The sequence below is a fragment of the Melanotaenia boesemani genome, chromosome 10 (assembly GCF_017639745.1).
Source record: "Melanotaenia boesemani isolate fMelBoe1 chromosome 10, fMelBoe1.pri, whole genome shotgun sequence".
In the NCBI taxonomy this organism is placed as follows: domain Eukaryota; kingdom Metazoa; phylum Chordata; class Actinopteri; order Atheriniformes; family Melanotaeniidae; genus Melanotaenia; species Melanotaenia boesemani.
The window spans coordinates 37,025,329-37,043,508 of NC_055691.1; the positions used below are offsets into that span (position 1 = coordinate 37,025,329).

At 41.7% G+C, this 18,180-nt stretch overlaps 1 protein-coding gene across 1 annotated transcript; it reads right to left on the minus strand.

Moving 5' to 3' along the window:
* Positions 1 to 2,683: 2,683 nt before the first annotated feature.
* Positions 2,684 to 17,596, minus strand: tat (tyrosine aminotransferase). Its single transcript, XM_041996881.1, has 12 exons — positions 17,485 to 17,596; positions 14,015 to 14,316; positions 13,737 to 13,841; positions 13,544 to 13,611; positions 13,282 to 13,440; positions 12,841 to 12,979; positions 12,682 to 12,734; positions 9,415 to 9,567; positions 5,580 to 5,708; positions 4,224 to 4,307; positions 3,877 to 3,975; positions 2,684 to 3,380 (listed from the first exon to the last, which is right to left on the minus strand). The coding sequence occupies exons 2-12, from the start codon at positions 14,301 to 14,303 to the stop codon at positions 3,240 to 3,242; spliced, it is 1,419 nt and encodes a 472-aa protein (XP_041852815.1). The 5' UTR covers positions 14,304 to 14,316; positions 17,485 to 17,596; the 3' UTR covers positions 2,684 to 3,239.
* Between the last annotated feature and the right edge of the window lie 584 nt (positions 17,597 to 18,180).

Below are 18,180 nucleotides of genomic sequence, written 5' to 3' on the forward strand. Positions count from 1 at the left end.
ACATACACATGCACACACACATGTACACACATACACACACACACACGTACACACATACACATGCACACACACATGTACACACATACACATGCACACATACACACGCACACACATACACACGCACATGCACACACACACACGTACACACATACACATGCACACATACACGCGCACACACACACACTCACATGCACACACACACGCGCACACACACACACACACATACACACACGTACACACATACACATGCACACACATGTACACACATACACATGCACACATACACACGCACACACATACACACGCACACATATATTATTATTATATTAATAATAAACATACTAACACATATTAACTCTTCATGTCACCATCATAAAACTAACAAATATCAAATATCCACTGCAATATAAAATTAAAAAATAATAGAAAAATAATGAAATAATATAAATATTTATAATAAATTCAAGTTAAAATAATATTAAATTAAATTAATTATATTAGATAATAATATTAATACAACAACTGTCATATTGCTATTTTGTTCTTTGATTAATAAATCCTCCTTCAGACTTATTTAATAATGAAAATTGTCCTTTTTTACTCAGAAAGCAGAATCAGTTCAGAGAGAGAAACACCATGCATCTGTGATATTTAATGTATAAGGATGCTTTTGTCAAAGAAATCCCTAAAACAAGATGCTGTTCAATTTAAAACAAATTAAATCTAAAACTGATCTTCCATTCCTGTCTCTGCCCTCCAAGTCACGACTACATTAATAAAAATACTTTATTTATCCTAACCCTAACCCTTTGAATGATTATATAATTGCAGAATATATTATTTATTGATAATAGTATAAATATAAATATAAATATTATTGTTAATACATGCTGCAATAACCTTTCCAGTTCTAAAAATAAAAAAGAAAGATTTTAAAGAGGTAATTCGTCCAGTAAGGCCTCGATGTTTTCTTTCCCAGTTATATAATGAAAAAGGGTCCAACGTTCATGGTTAGTTTAGTTAGTTTCTTTTAGAAAAATAAGGGGATGAAATCAGCTTTTATTATTTTTATATTTGGTGGAACTCTAGAGTGATTTGATATATATCTATATATATCAAGCATGTTTAATTAATTACCAAGTAAACATGCTAAACAACCCTAAATATTAAACAAGTAAAATAACAGAAGATTTAAAAGTGTTTTTTTTTTTAACTTTCTAAAGTTGACCAACTAAAGATTAAAATCACCTGCCTCTGCATCTGGTTCCACCCCTTATTTAGAGCACTTCAGTCCAAAAATGCAACTATTCACAGGAAAAATGACATAATACTGCCTGTAGCAGAAAACAAGAACAACAAGTAAACAAATAAACAGGAAGTATTCAGGTAAGCGTGGCCAGATAACAGCTCAGGTGGGCGGGAAATTCCTCTCAGCGTCAGCGTTTCTCACATTTTTTGTGAGAAAAAAGTCACATTCATACTTGTATTTATTGACTTTTACATACATTATGAAGTTATAAGAACAATAATAGGACATAAATACATCTCCCCTCCCCCACCGTACCCACCCATCCAAGCCCACGCAGGCACAGATCTGTCTGGAATGAGTGGTCATCCAGCAACGTTAGAAAAGGGCTCCACATTTTCACAAACTTCCCTTCTGATCCTTTAACTGTACATCTGATTTTCTCTCATTTTAAACAAGACATTACATCATTTATTCAACATTCTATCTTTAATCCAGAGAGAAAATACGGATGGGCAGCATCTTCCACCTCATCGGCCTGCTAAACGAGTGCTGAAAACAGGCATTTATGGCCCCCTGCTGGTTCCTGCAGCCCTTCAGGAACCAGAGGATTTGGATCTATTTAACCCTCAAAACTGTACTAAGTGTGCTAAGATTCTTACTGAGTGCAGTAAGTGCCTTCCTTCTAGCACAGAGCCGGAACATGGGAATCAAAGTCGCTTCGGTTATCGTGTATCTATCACAGATTGGATTGTTTTTTGGGTAGATTTTGGCTAATTTGGATTTACACAAATGCACTTCATGTTTTATTTATACTGAATAAATGAGTGTCGAGCACATATAGAGGAAGAGTGGACTCTCCCTAAGATTGCCTTAACATGAATGAAACTGGATTTACAAGCATTATGTTATCAGTTATCATTTTGGGAGGGTTTGTTGGAGAAATGTAAGAGAGTTCTTAACAAAGTACCTAACCTGTAGATGCCAGAAAAATGGGATTTGGGAAGATGGAACTTCTCAGACAACTGGTGAAAGAGGAAAACATGTTGTCTACATACACGTCATTAACGCATTTCAGGCCTTTTCATGCCAGATATTCAGGCAGCACTGACGGTGCAGAGAGGTAACTGGACATGACTGGACTGAAAAGGCTGAAAGTTTCCAGAGTAAAATGTTTCGAAACTGAGAATAAATCTTTATTGATTGCTGAACCATAAAGGTGGCGTGTGGAATATTCCTTGGAGATGTTTGCTGCACCGTCATGGCTGGTGGGGAAACCTAACCCTAACCTCCTCGGCTTGGTAATAACAGGTCCAGTAGGACATATGGTATAAACATAGAGACGGAGGTTTTGCCGTTCCAGACATACAACAGAATGACAGAATCCAGTTGTTTTAACTAATTAACTCTACCTATTAGAGAGACCAGAGCACCACCGAGCAGTCACATTTTTTTATTTGGAAACTATAAACAAAACTACTCAACAACTTTTGTGTATGAAATACAAACAGAAGACATAAATGTACAGTTTAACAGTTGACATATAATGTACAGAGAAGGTTCTGAACAGTCTGAAACTACACAAATATGCAGAAGATTAATAGAAAAGATTTTCAACAGATTCTAAAAACAGGCGTTTCTATGTGAAGAAGTTCAGCTCAGACTCAGCAGAGCTGTCACTCAGATTACGTGATAGCTTTATTATACAAAGGTCCCATTTGTTGTTTGGGTGTCCGCTCTAGGCTTCCATATGATCTCAAACAAATGATATAAATATACAAAACAAGAAGAGGTTAATATTAGCCTGTAAAAAAGATAAATATTACGTCTGTTTATTTCACCATCAAAAATTACTCCACAAACCGAGTTGCTAGAAAGTTTTTTTTTTAAAGATGTGTAAGTTACTGAAGACTCATCCCTTCATGACTTTAAGCCGATTCCAGCGTGTGGATGCGGCTTTCTACCAGCCATCAGACTGGCTGAGCGAACTGCATCACTGGTCCAGATCGTTGCTGTCGCAGCTGCGAGGTCGATAGTAACGCTGACAGAACTCTCGGATGCGAGCGCAGGCCTCCACCATCATCTCCTCTGGTACCGTCACCACAATGCGGAAGAAGTTTGGGTATTCAAACGCCTGCAAACAGGAGAAAGACATGTTTTGTTTTAAGTTAATAGGTTAAACTTTGATTTGGGAATCAAACCAAACCTTCTTATATTCAGTCCATGACTTCAACTTGTTCTCGCGACCCCTCCCTCATCATTCCCTGTTCTCTTCTGTCTTTCCCATTGCTTTCACCCTTCATCCCCTCATCCAGACTTCCATTCTCCTGCTCTGTTTCTCTCCATTTATCTCCATTATCTCTTCTTCCTCCTTCCTTCTAAACGCGGTCCCTCCTTTTTCCTTGGCTGTTCCTCTACATCCCTTATTCCTTTTTCTCTCTTATTTACCTTCTTTTTCAGGGACCATCTGTGGGGGTTCCCTAAGCCTGGTCTCACCCGTCTCGTCCAAAGCCACCCCAGATGCCTACTTCCCAGCCTCCTTCCTAGTAAATCCCTTAAGTTCACATTGTTGTGTTTTGGTCTTTGCTCGTGTTTAATGGTTTAATGGAGATTAAGCTGTAGTTTCTTACCGAAGCAGGCAAACAGAAGACTGACTGCTCAGTCACCAGCCGTTCAGTAAAGTCCACATCATTTTTAAAATCTGGGAAGTGGTCCATGTCAATCCCAACCTGGACAAAAATACACATGCATGAGAACAAGCCTCTACAACGCCAGAAAGCAACTTTTTAATTGGCTAGTTTTGCTCAGATGTGCACTGCAGGAGATTTTTTGTCAAACTACAGCATTCAAAGTCCAAACTTACTATCAGTGTTAAATTTAAGCTCTTTTCTCACTTATTTTTACAACTATGTCAACTCAGCTGACGCTGTGTAGCTGGACAAAGGTTAATTTGAAGTCTCGCTTGTCTAATACTAACCATGAGGTACATGGCTCCTGAAGGCATGATGGGGTTGAGGCCAGGGACCGTGGACAGCTCGTTGTAACAAGTCTCTGAGTTAGACTGGAGAGATAAAGATCCAGTTCAGTGTGATGCATATGACTGAATAGATATAAATAAAACAAGCAAAAACACTGCAGGAGAAAATAAATGAAATCTTCAAATATTAAACAATATTCTGGTAACTCAGATTATATATGACCCTGATCACGGACCTGTAGAGGAAGAATTCACTGACTGGTGCAGGTCATCTTTTCTAAATATCAATGTCAGCAAAACAAAAGAAATGTGCATCGACTTTCGGAAGAATCCTCCGAACATCACTCCTTTCAGAACCAGGCAGTAGAGCTGGTGAACCCTTATAAATACCTGGGCACCCACCTGGATGACAGGCTGACCTTTGACCTTCATGTGGACGCTGCGTGCAGGAAGCTCACCAGCATGTTTTTTTATCGGAAGCTTCGTAGTTTTAATGTTGACAGGACTTTTATGCAAATGTTTTATTCTTGTTTTACTGAATCACTTTTAACCTTCTCTGTTATCTGTTGGTACGGCTCTTTTCTCTCAGGAACAAGAACAGGTTACAGGGGATTGTTAGACTGTGTGGAAAAATTGCAGGTATCTCCCTAAGTGACCTTTCGGCCCTGCATCAAGCCAGAGTGTTAAACAAGGCTCGTTTAATCCGTGCAGACCAAAGCCGCCCGTTCGCTCATGAATTTCTGCTGCTTCCATCAGGGCGCAGGTACATCCTACCAAGATGTAGGACTAACAGACACAAGTATTCTTTTGTCCCTGCAGCCATTGCCCTGTTGAATAAGGAGTTTTAATTTTTATTTATTTTTAAACGTATTATTTTTATTATAGTCCTTTTAAATACGTTGTGTGGTTGTGTGTTTGACTGCTGGCTGTACAACAAATTGCCCTCACGGGATAATAAAGATTCCTTGAACCTTGAACCTTGAACCTATTTATGGATGTTTATTACAAGTTTGGTATCTGGATCAGATATTTGTAGGTGAGGAAAGTTCCACAAATCTGAAGGAAACTACAGTCAAACTGCTTTTCATCATTAATGACAACACGTTTACTAAACAAACGCTAATTTCAACCATCTTTGTTCAAGAAGTAGCTGCAGGTTTGGCTTTAAAGCCACAACTGACCCATACTGCTCCAGCTCTGAAAAATCTCCAATTTCACTGAAATTTAAATAGAATATGGATCAAAGTGCATCTGTTAACGTTTAGGTTGTAGCTGCTGCTAACCCAGCCGACAACCAACCTCACAGAGAAGAGCCTCCAGCTAATCTGAGCTGTCCATGTGATCTGTGATCTTTACCTTCAGGAAGCTGATGGTGTTGTTGTAGAAGCTCTGAGGCGTATTGTTGAGGATGCTCTCCAGAGCTCCCTGGACGATGGTGCAGGCTCCCAGAATACGTTGGCTCAGTTTCACCAGACCCTGCCGAATCTGAAACGGTGACAAGTTACCACGTTATTTAACATGTTAATTACCACATTAATTGCCACATTAAATACCACATTAATCTGGATAAACTGCCATATTCATGCATGAATTAATGAGTCACAATTAGAAATAACGTTCTAAAGTACGATTTGGGTACTTTTTAATTAAAGTGTAACTCCACCCTCTACTTTCTGCGTAACTCCACCCACAGCTGAATTTGAAAAATGCCTGAAACTGCATGGGTTGGAGTGGGAGGTGTAGGGTGATCAGGGGGTGGAGAGTGGGCGGTTCAGAAAACACAGGCAGATTCACAAAGCAGCTACGCCACAGAGTGTCTTTGAGTTGAAAAACTTTCCCTCCTGAACCTCCTCAGCTACACATGAACCAGGTGGTCCTGAACGTATCAGTGTGAGCTGTTAGCGCTGTTAGCTGTTAGCTGCCTGTCAGCAGCTCCAGCAGCTCTGGAAAGCTGTGGAGACTCGCGGCAGGTTGTGGCATTGCAGAAAGATTTAATCAAAAACTCTGTGAAAGAACAGAAGTCTAAAACTAGCAGATCTACACCAGATAAGTTCATATCCCTTCATATGCGTTGGTGGGCGTGGTTTTCTATGTCTGAAAGGTGAGGACCCACCTACCTGCATCTGTAGGGCGGGGCTGTGGGCTTTTTAAAATTTTCTTGTGATGTAGATAACCTCTCGATGTCAAGACAAACATAACCTGGTTTTACCCTGTAGGGGGCATTATTAGCCATTTTTTACCCACAAAATCCCGTTTTTAAAATAAACTAAAAAATAACAAATTTTATCAAAGGTATATGTGGTTTCCATCACAATTCAGTAATATGGTGTTTTTTTACAGCTCAAAACACACTTTAGGTGCACTACCCCTTTACATTTCCATTTGCAGGTGTAAAAAAAGTTTTTGTTTTTTTTTACACCTCCACCACGGTAAGGTGAGCCGCCACCTTATCGTGGTGGAGGAGTTTGCGTGTCTTGGTGGTCCTAGTGGCTATGTTGTCGGGGGCTTTATGCCCCTGGTAGGGTCACCCATGGCAAACAGGTGTCTAGGGGAGGGACCAGACGAAGTACGGCTCAAAACACCTCTATGATGAAGACAAATTATGGACCCAGGTTTCCCTTGCCTGGACGTTGGTCACCAGGGACCCCTCTGGATCCAGGCTTGGAGGTGGGGCACGGAGGCGAGCGCTTGGTGGCTGGGCCTTTGCCCATCGGGCTCAGTTTGGCTCAGCCCAAAAGGGTGACATGGGCTCCCCCTCCCGTGGGCTCACCACCTGCAGGAGGTGCCATAGGTGTCGGGTGCAGTGTGAGCTGGGCGGCTGCTGGAGGCGGGGACCCTGGCGGTCTGATCCTCGGCTGCAGAAGCTAGCTCTAGGGACGTGGAATGTCACCTCTCTGGCGGGGAAGGAGCCTGAGCTGGTGCATGGGGTTGAGCTGTTCCGGCTAGATGTAGTTGGATTCACCTCAACGCACGGCTTGGGCTCTGGAACCACTGTTCTTGAGAGGGGCTGGACCCTCTTCTATTGTGGAGTTGCACCCAGTGAGAGGCGCCAAGCAGGTGTGGGCATGCTCATTGCCCCCCGACTTGGTGCCTGTACGTTGGGGTTTACCCCAATGGACGAAAGGGTAGCCTCCTCCTTCAGGTGGAGGGATGGGTCCTGTTTGTACTTATGCACCAAACAGCAGTTTTTGGAGTCCTTGGAGGGGGTGTTGGAGACTTCAATGCCCACGTGGGCAATGATAGCGAGATCTGGAGGGCGTAATTGGGAGTAATGGCCCACCTGATCGGAATCCGAGTGGTGTTTTGTTGTTGGACTTCTGTGCTCATCATGGACTGTCCATAACGAACACCTTGTTCAGGCATTAGAGTGGGAAGGGAGGCTGCTGACCTCGACTCGTGACGTTGTGAGGTGGTGGAGGGAATACTTCGAAGACCTTCTCAATCCCACCACCAACATGTCTTCCAATGAGGAAGCAAAGTCTGGGGACCCTGGTGTTGGGCCTCCCATCTCTGGGGCTGAGGTCGCTGAGGTGGTTTAAAAGCTCCTCAGTGGCAGGGCCCCAGGGGTGGATGCGGTCTGCCCAGAGTTCCTTAAGGCTCTGGATGCTGTAGGGCGGTCTTGGTTGACACGTCTCTGCAGCATCGCGTGGACATTGGGGACAGTTCCCCTGGACTGGCAGACTGGGGTGGTGGTCCCCCTCTTCAAAAAGGAGGACCAGAGGGTGTGCTCCAACTACAGGGGGATCACACTCCTCAGCCCCCCTGGTAAGGTCTATTCAGGGGTGCTGGAGAGGAGGGTCCGTCGGATAGTCGAACCTCGGATTGAGGAGGAGCAGTGTGGTTTTCGTCCCGGTCGTGGAACAGTGGACCAGCTCTACACTCTCTTCAGGGTCTTGGAGGGGCGCTGAACCAGTCTACATGTGCTTTGTGGACTTGGAGAAAGCATTTGACCGTGTCCCCGGGGACTCCTGTGGAGGTTACTCCAGGGGTATGGAGTGCTGGACCCCCTTGTACGAGCTCGCCAGTCCCTGTACGACCGGTGCCAGGGCTTGATCTGCATTGCCGGCAGTAAATCAGAATAGTTTCCAGTGCAGGTTGGACTCCGCCAAGGCTGCCCTTTGTCACCGATTCTGTTCATAACTTTTATGGACAGAATTTTTGGGCGCAGCCGAGGTGTTGAGGGGATCCGGTTCGGTGGCCTCAGGATTGGGTCTCTGCTTTTTGCAGATGGTTCTGTTGGCTTCATCAGGCCGTGATCTTCAGCTCTCACTGGAGCGATTTGCAGCCAAGTATGCGGCTGGAATGAGAATCAGCCGGAAAAGGGTGGAGTGCCTTCTCCGGGTTGGGAATGAGGTCCTGCCCCAAGTATAGGAGTTCACGTATCTCAAGGTCTTGTTCAGGAGTGAGGGAAGAATGGAGCGGGAGATCAACAGGCAGAGAGGAGCACCATGTGCGGTGTCTGCAGTGATGCGGACTCTGCATCGTCTGTCGTGGTGAAGAAGGAGCTGAGCCAAAAGGTAAAGCTCTCGATTTACCGGTCAATCTACGTTCATACCCTCACCTATGGTCACGAGCTGTGGGTAGTGACCTAAATAACAAGACCGCGAATACAAGAAGCACGTCCCACCAGAAAGAGGCCCCGAGGAAGACCCAGTACACCCAGGACACGCTGGACACTCTCTCGGCTGGCCTGGGAACGCCTCAGGATCCCTCCGGATGAGCTGGTGAATGTGGCCGGGGAGAGGGAAGTCTGATTTCCCTGCTTAGGCAGCTGCCCCCGCAACCTGACTCCGGATGGATGGATGGATGGATGGATGGATGGATGGATGGATGGATGGATGGATGGATGGATGGATGGATGGATGGATGGAAATTTTTTTTTGTTTCTGGTATTTCCTACTGATACAGTTTCTAATAGCTTCACATTATAAAACACCATTAAGTTAAAGCAGTGAACATGAGTAAAGTCAGACATGATGCTTCACGGTGAGACAACTCCGCCATCATCAGGTGACATTAGAGATTACTGCTGTCTACATTTCATTCTTATTTTTCCTCCATTATTACACACCTCTTTTTTTCTACTTTCATTCATTACATGAAACTGAAAGAAGTACAGATAACTTCTTCATAGTTCTGTGATTCCATCAGCTTCAGTTCTCCATAGATTGAAGCCTCAAATTAAATGTACCTCAGATCCAAACACGTCATTCCTGTCATGGATAAGGATCCATCCCATCCTCCATCCAGGCACCAGCCAACGCTTAGCCAAACCCCCGCAGGAAAGGATGGGAACATCACTGCTGAGAGACGCTATGGAAGGACTGCTGCATCCTGGGAAAACCTAACAGTGAACAGAATAAAACACAAACACAGTAAGTCAGAGAGGACGAGAGGACTGAATGTTTTAGAAGCTGGAAATCAGGTTTGTGGGATCAGAGAAAGAAAGCTGTGTCTTCCACAACCAAAACAACCAAAAATAACTTCAATGTCACATTTAGTAAAAGAAATCAGGCTGTGATTTGTCCCTAAACTCCATCTCATGACAGAACATGAAGTAGTCATGGAGCATGGAAAGCACTACTGCTACATGGAGGCTTCAGAAAGGACCAGATCCAGCTGGAGCACAAGTTAACACAAGCACATTCCCAAACACCGTTTCACTCACTTATACCATACCAAACCATGCCAAGCCATGCCATGCCGTATCGTACCAAACCGTGTCATTGCAAGGCCATGCCATGCCATGCCGTATCAAAGGTATCATACCAAATTGACTCATAAAGCTCTTTAAAACAACGGCAGCTCAAAGTGACCCAACACCAAAAACTATAAAACTATAATAAAGGAGCAACTAGAATCCAGCACAGTGAGAGCAGTTAAATCAGACCAAATAAACTTGGCTAAAACCTCGCTGAGGTTGCACTATTACCATTTAAATCTTAAATTTACACTTTTTTTTATCAAGACACTATTTTTGTCTTAGGTTAATAATCCATAATAATGTATACAGTTTTTATTAGAATGTTATGTAGGAACAGGATTCTTTAAGCTCTCCACTGCGGTGTGCCTGCTTAATTATTATCATTAAACATCTGCAGCTATTTTGATTACTATTTTTTCATCATCTATGTTGTTATGTATAGTTTTTCGATTCCTTTATCCATCTGCATTCCTTACAGTTTACCCCTTGGGAGTGTTTTCTTAATGTGAAGATCTTGTACAATCATGACTGTGGGGATTTCTATCATGTTTTTGCTTTTTTCTATTCTACGTTCTGTTTTATTCTACAGCCGTTTAGCAGACGCTTCTCTCCAAAGCAACTAACATCTGAGAGTAAAAACACGAGCAGGAATCAGACAGGAGGGACATCATCATTAGGTGGTAGACTGCTACCATTAACCATTGTTACTGGTTTAAAATTTAGACTGAAATGCAACAATGATGCAGAAGCTGAAGCAGCTTTAACTGAAGCTCTTCGTGTGCAAAAATCCCCAAAAATGTTTAATACTTTTAAACGAACCTACCTGCTAAATGTAAACTATGCCAATACTGCAGGTTCAACACTCATGTCAACACTCAGGAAGTTTCCCAAATAAATGATCGGCCCAAATGTCAATTTCACATTTGCATGGAGACATTTAGCCTGCAGAGACTGAACAGCATGGATCAGCTGCTTGTCCACATCACATTATAGAGTTATGCAGATGTTAATCTTGATTATGTAATATTTAGTCTGCAGACGAATGGGGGGGAGGTCCTGAGTGGGCGAGGTAACAGCAACCACAGAAAGCGATGCCTTAACCAAAAGCTGGTTTTCATTATAGCCATACAGGAGGTGTGACGTGGAACCAGACCCTGCCTCGCATCCGATTGGCTGGACTGAGATGGGAGTAACAGCAAAATCCAAATTACATGTGCTTGTGTAACCCAGCAATTAAAGCAATCTTCCTCCTTCTCTTTCTCTCTTTCTTTCTTTTTCTTTCTTCCTTTCTTTCTTTCTTTCTTTCTTCCTTTCTTTCTTTTTCTTTCTTCCTTTCTTTCTTTCTTTCTTTCTTTCTTTCTTTCTTTTTCTTTCTTTCTTTCTTTTTTCTTTTTTTCTTTCTTTTTCTTTCTTTCTTTTGTTTTCTTTCTTTCTTTCTTTCTTTCTTTCTTTCTTTCTTTCTTTCTTTCTTTCTTTCTTTCTTTCTTTTTCTTTCTTTCTTTCTTTTTTCTTTTTTTCTTTCTTTTTCTTTCTTTCTTTCTTTTTTTCTTTCTTTCTTTCCTCTTTAAAAAAATCAGCTATGAGTTTTAATGCCACAAAAATTCGGATGTAAATGAGAATCCAGCAAATAGCGAAAGTATGCTGTAAATGAAAGACGTGTTCAGGGTGCATACTGGCTCACTTCACAGGTCATACATGAGGCCTCAGCCGTGCACATATGCCATAAAAAACATAATTCCTTAGTGAGGAGCTTTCATAAGAGAGGAAAAGGGTGTAATGCTCCACAATGCCAGCCTGTCTGGATGCTGCAGACAGATCAGACACCCGTGAACCCCATAAAACTGAAGTCATAAAGGACAGGCCTCATCACACACCCCCAAAACCAGCTCTCCTCCCAGCACACTCCCCCATTCCTTCCCGTTTCTACCAGACATCTGCATTAACTGCAAACACATGTGGCCAAAAAGTGCAAAGTCATTCTGGTCTGCTTGTAATCAGCATGAGACGGTGAGATGGAGCCGGACAAGGCGGACATGGATGTATGGATGGATGGATGGAAGGATGGATGGGTGGGTGGATGGATGGATGGATGGATGGATGGATGGATGGATAGATAGATAGATAGATAGATAGATAGATAGATAGATAGATAGATAGATAGATAGATAGATAGATAGATAGATAGATAGATAGATAGATGGATGGATGGATGGATGGATGGATGGATGGATGGATAGTTTTCTCTATCACCTTGTTTTCATCATTATTGGTGGATTCATTTTACCATTATAATTAATGGTTGTGCTTCATTTCCAAGCCAAATACGAGCCTAATGGTTTTTGATGAAGACGTGAATCAGCGTCTGGTAAATCTGAAGTGTGACATCAAACCAGACACAACTTTGTTATAAACAGTGTACCTAAATTTGCATTAAACCACGATGTCAGCAATGATTAATTATCATGAAAGGGCTGCATGTCATTTTGCACACGGCCTCAGTATAAAGCATGCTGGCTCACATCCCCTGCTTGATCTTCCTGACCCCCCTGACTCCTGCTCATCCACCACATGGCCCCTAATCCCCCCTCTGCTGATTTGGGGTTGTGAAGCCACCATCCAGAGCCAGGGCAAATACCACCAAATGAAACACAACATCTGCTGTCACCATGGAGAAAAATGTGCCTCGCTGGTGTTACACAGAGCCAAGCCCACCTGCCAACCTGTGCTGAGATGTTTTCATGCAGTTTTACTCACCATATCACTGTAGATTTCATCAGCCAGAATGGGAACACAGTACTTGGAGGCCACTGGAAGAAAAGAAAAGAAAAAGTTTTATTTTTGAAATGCTGCATTTATGCATTAAACCTGAAACTTCAGCTGTGGTCTGCAGGGTGGGGTAGTAGTGCAGCTAACCTTTAAGGATCTTCTGCAGGTGTTCTTTGTCAAAGACTGAGCCACACGGGTTGGACGGGTTGGTAACAATCAGACAGGACGTCCTCTCATCGATCAGGCTCTCCAGGTGCTGCAGGTCAATCTCCCATGACCTCTCAGGCTGTGAACCAAAGATGTGAGGATAAGGATGTTACACAGTATAATCCAGTGGTGGAATTAAACTTTTATTCTTTCTCTAGATGCACTTAAAAAATAACTACTTTCACACATGCACAACAAAATTCCCAATCTAATGGTTTCCGCTTCTCAAAATTTCCATTGAATGTAATACTTGTGTCCCAGTGTATATGCATACTGTTTTTGTTTCCAGGTCTTGGACTGGAAAGATTTAACAGTGATAATCTGCAGAAATGAAAAAATTTAAAATGATCCAAAAAGACCTGAACCCTACCTCCTACTTACCAGCAGGTTGTAAAGTTTGACCTTGATGCCCATTGAAACAGCCAGAGTCTTATATAAGGAAAAACCTGGGCATGGGACCAGAATGTTGTCCCCAGGGTTACACAGGACATTGATAGCCAGTTCAATGGCCTGACTGCAGCCGCTGGTCAGAATTACATCCTGAGAGGGAGGATAAAAACCTGTTTTATTCATCCGACATGAACAAAGCCAGTGTGAGAACGTAGTTCAATGCAAAGTCATGCAAACATAAGCGAGTGAGCACCTCTGCCTCTAGTGGAGCCTCCGGGCAGCTGTAAAAATTGGCCACCGCCTGCCGACTCTTTAGGTAACCTGGAAGTGCAGACAGCCTTCTTTATGTGTCTGCTGACAGGGCTCATTCAAATTCCACTTCTATCATTTCTGCATTTAAAATATTTACTTTGAACCCCCTGATTTTCTTTATCAGAAAGACTCACCCACAGACGGAGCATAGCCGTTGTACTTCTGTGAGTCTATGGCATCTTTCAGGGCCTGAAGCACAGCTTCATCTGTAGGCAGGTTTCCAAACACTGTGGGGTCTCCTGGGGATCAGATGTGAAGCAAGAATCAACCCACAGTGAAAAAGGAAAACCTTAAGATTAAGATATAAGTCACATCATTGGGTTTAGGTGTTCAAGTAAAAACACAATATCTCAAATTCATACTCTGTAGGTGTCCTCAGAAGTTATTTTTTAAACAACAGGAAGCCACCTACCTATGGAAAGTGCGATCATTGGTTTGTCTGGGTTGGGGGTGAGCGTCATCCCATCCACGATGGCCCTGATGGGGTTGAGGGTGTTTTTGGCCATCTCAGAGGGCTTCACTTCCCACGTCTGCCTGCTGCTTTTGGCTTTGGCTGGATACAAGCTGCCATTCACTTTGACATGGTGTACGCCGTTCCCGTGCATGTTGACCCCCGGCCCAATCAGACTGTTAGCTTTCACCAGCTTTTTGTTGTGGACTCCATTCCCATTCATCTGAACCAAGTAAGGCTTGCTGTCCATCTTGGAGCCAAGGCTGGAGGATGATAGGCAAAGGTTGCGTAAAACGGGGCATTTTTAACACTTCTGATCCTGTTTTCTTCTTCTTAACATTTTCCTGCTTTATCAGATTTATGTGACAACTTTACGGAAATTTAGACCCTTGAGATCACCGACATACAGAGTTTATTACAGATTAATCTTCAAAACACTCAAAATCAATTGCAAGTAATTCAGTTAAAAGCTATGTTAGAAAATAATGAAGCATAATGAAAACCACTCTGCCCCTTTCTTTTTTCTAAGATTAAAAAAACAATTAAAAAACCTGCTGCTTTTACTTTCGCCTACAAAATGGACGACACATGATGAGAACCATGTTCACTCTGACTGTGATTCTAGTTTCTTTTTTAAATGTTTGAATTAATGTATGAATGAATCCATGAAATTAATATAAACGCATGATCTTCTCAGCGAGAGAAGCTTCATACCAACACAGCAGCTGGACACCAGCATCCTGCTTCACGGTGGTCAGCTGAGGAGGGGAAGGGAGGTAGAAGACCGTATCGTCATGGCGACAGGAGAAGGGAATGAGCATGCTCAGAACCACCAGAATTCATTTAAAGAGGAATGAACGTATACATGATGGAGGAATTATTCAATTCAGATTTAAAATCAGAATAAACCTCCACTTACATCAGATTTACATTCAATTCGATATGGTCATTTTCATTCAGATTTAGGTGTTTACTCATTTTAACTTTTATTCTGAATTAAAGGGGAATTAAAACTCATGTAACCACCTCTGAAAGGTAAATGCTACAAAAACTGCAGTTTTATTAACCCTTGTAGGTAACCTGGGACTTTTTGTCCTTTTAGGTAATTTTTTATTCAACATTTGGCCACCATTCATGTTGTGTTGCCACATGGATGGTTTTATAAGACAACATACTTTGAAATTCCTTATTTTAACTTTATTCAAAGGTCACCAGGGACAAATTTACAAATTTTTGCTCAGATCTTTCAGTCATCTTCAGTCCAACTACCAAAAATGTAATCTTTGAAATTATTTTTAATCCTTTACATTCCAATTTGCTAACAAAAAAGTAATATAATTTATATATAAATTTATATGTAAAAAAAATATTCTCCCCTGTAAAGACCAGGTTTAGATCAACTAAAAAATGGTAAAAAAAAAAAAAAAAAAAGAAAAAAAAAGGAAAAATCATCACAATTTCGTTTTCATTTGGCAGAACTGCGCCTCCTAGCGGCTGGATAGCTCAGCGCATCCGTTTCCCATCCAGGAGACCAGAGCTGAGTCAGCCATGGGATGAATATTAACTAGGGCTGTCAAATAATTAACATTTTTAATCAGATCAATCACAGCTTTCAAATGAATTAATCACGATTAATCGTGACTACGCTTGAAATCTGCCCGTTTTTACTGCATCGTATCACCAGAACGAGCCAATGCTACAAATATTTACTGTTAACCTTCTCTTGGATAAACGTCAGATGTCCCAGGGTCAGTGAATGCAGCATGTAATGTACTTCTATATGTTGTTCTGCATCATCTCTACCATGTTCTAGATCAGGGCTACTCAATTCGGTCCTACGAGGGCCGTAATCCAGCAGGTTTTCCATGTATCCCTGCACCAACACACCTGAGTCAAATTAATGAGTCATTGTGTAGAACCTGATTGGCTGTTAGAGCCACCTAATTTGACTCAGGTGTGTTGGTGCAGGGATACATGGAAAACCTGCTGGATTACGGCCCTCGTAGGACCGAATTGAGTAGCCCTGTTCTAGATCATAATTCTGAAATAAAACCTTTTTTTTTATTATTAAAAAAAAACACAACAGACGTGACGACTGAAGTTAAACAGCCGACATTGATGGAGAAACTCTGATAAAACTGATGATCTGGATAAAAACAGCTTTTTCCTTTTATCATTGGAGTGTGTTTGTGCAGCAGTGATAAAAGTCCTCCAGCAGCTTCACCCAAAGTAACACCTGCTGATAAAACACATCACTGGCTGCTTGTTTTACTAGTTTTTATTCACTTTTTACATCAGATGATCACTTTAGTTGTAATAATCAGTTCAATATTTCATAAAATCTAAAAAGGTGAAAAGAGTGTGTTAATGCGCCCACATTCTCCACGGAGGTGACGTCCATGTGCTGCTCCATTAATGCTGTTTATTCTCAAATCCATCCATGAACCAGCTGGCTGATCTTTCCCGCCGCGCCTCTCCACGTCCCGCCGTCATAACGGAGAAATGATGGGTGTGTGGGGCTCGTTAATTCCGTAAAAACTTTAACGCAATTAATTACATAAGTTAATTAACACCGTTAACGCGTTATTTTTGACAGCCCTATTATTATATATATATATATATATATATTAACACCTTCCAGTTGGGTCCTTAAGACCCTTAACGCTGCTGCCTGCCGCCGTAAGTCGCTAATGTGGAGTCAGATTAATGATTTAATTATCTAAAAAAAATTCTTTAGTGTTTATATATATATATATATATATATATATATATATATATATATATATATAATCTATTCTATTCTATTCTAAAGTCATTTAGCAGAGGCTTTTCTCCAAAGCTACTTACATCTGAGAGGAAGAACACAAACAAGAATTCAAACAGGATGGGACATTTAAATAAATAGACTTTATGTTACAAATGGCATCTAAAGGGTTCAAAATAATCTTAATAATGACATGTTTTATATTTTAATTAGGACTAAAAGATCTGAGGGAAAAAAGTAGAAAAAATAACATTCTGCAACTTTTTATAGCAGCTTTTGGGACTTTTCGCCCTCAGTGGTGGAGAATTATTAACAAAAGCACCAACAATTTTATCAATGGCAATTTTAAGGCATTACAGTGTACATAAGAATAATATATAAGGCTCGTTTTCCTAATAAACACGGTCCTAATTTACGCATCAGAACAGCGGAACGGACAGAAAGGCGCAATAAAAGGATTGTTTCACTTCAGTATCTCATTCAGATCAAGCTGGGGGTTAAATTAGAGTCTCATTCTGCCAAATCAGTAAAACTCATTCAGTTCTGGGTTTGAAATGATTTGAAAATGCATTAAATAATCCCGCACTTTTCAGTTGTTTCTTCTCTGACAGTTAATAGACATCATAATAATAACAATGAATAGATGAACTTTAATAAATGGACTTACCTTATTAAACAGTTTATTTAATACAAAGTCCCCACAAATGCAGCGGAGGTTAAAGAAAACGCAGAAATTAGGCTGCAGGAGGTATTTATAGGATGATTTATGAAAATGGGAGTTGAGCCCTGCCCATGATTTCATTGGTGGAGGCTGAGGGTTGCGCCATTACACCCCTCTGATGTCACTAACCAGAGCCATATCACCCCAAACTCCTTACATCAATTCTAGACCGGAGGAGCACCGGTTGCATGCACGAGCCAGGGCATCTCGTTGGTGCCTGCGGGAGTGCGTGCGTCACGCGCGTCACAACAACGCGGGCGCAAAGTGCGGCTGCATCAGCGGGGATGAAGCAGCAAAACATCCTGCTGTTTAGTCTCAGTTTGAAGTTGGAAATGTTTCAGTTTGTCATCAGGAATGAAGTCGTTATAAGCACAAAATGATTTGTTAAAAAGCAGGTTCTGTTGCTGCAGCTGGAATAAAGAGAAACATCCTATTTGCACAAACTTATGTAACAGCAACCCCTCCTGCCTCAGACCAAAGATTACAGAGCTTTCCAGCTCTGCATCCACCCCTCTGATCTGAGGAATGCATCACCCTGGTTTGAAGGAAGACCCTTGTCTCCTTTAATCATTTTAAACCTGTTAGAGACATGGAAATGCATCACTGAGTTACTGCTTTTAGTTTGATTTTTTCCTCTTTGTT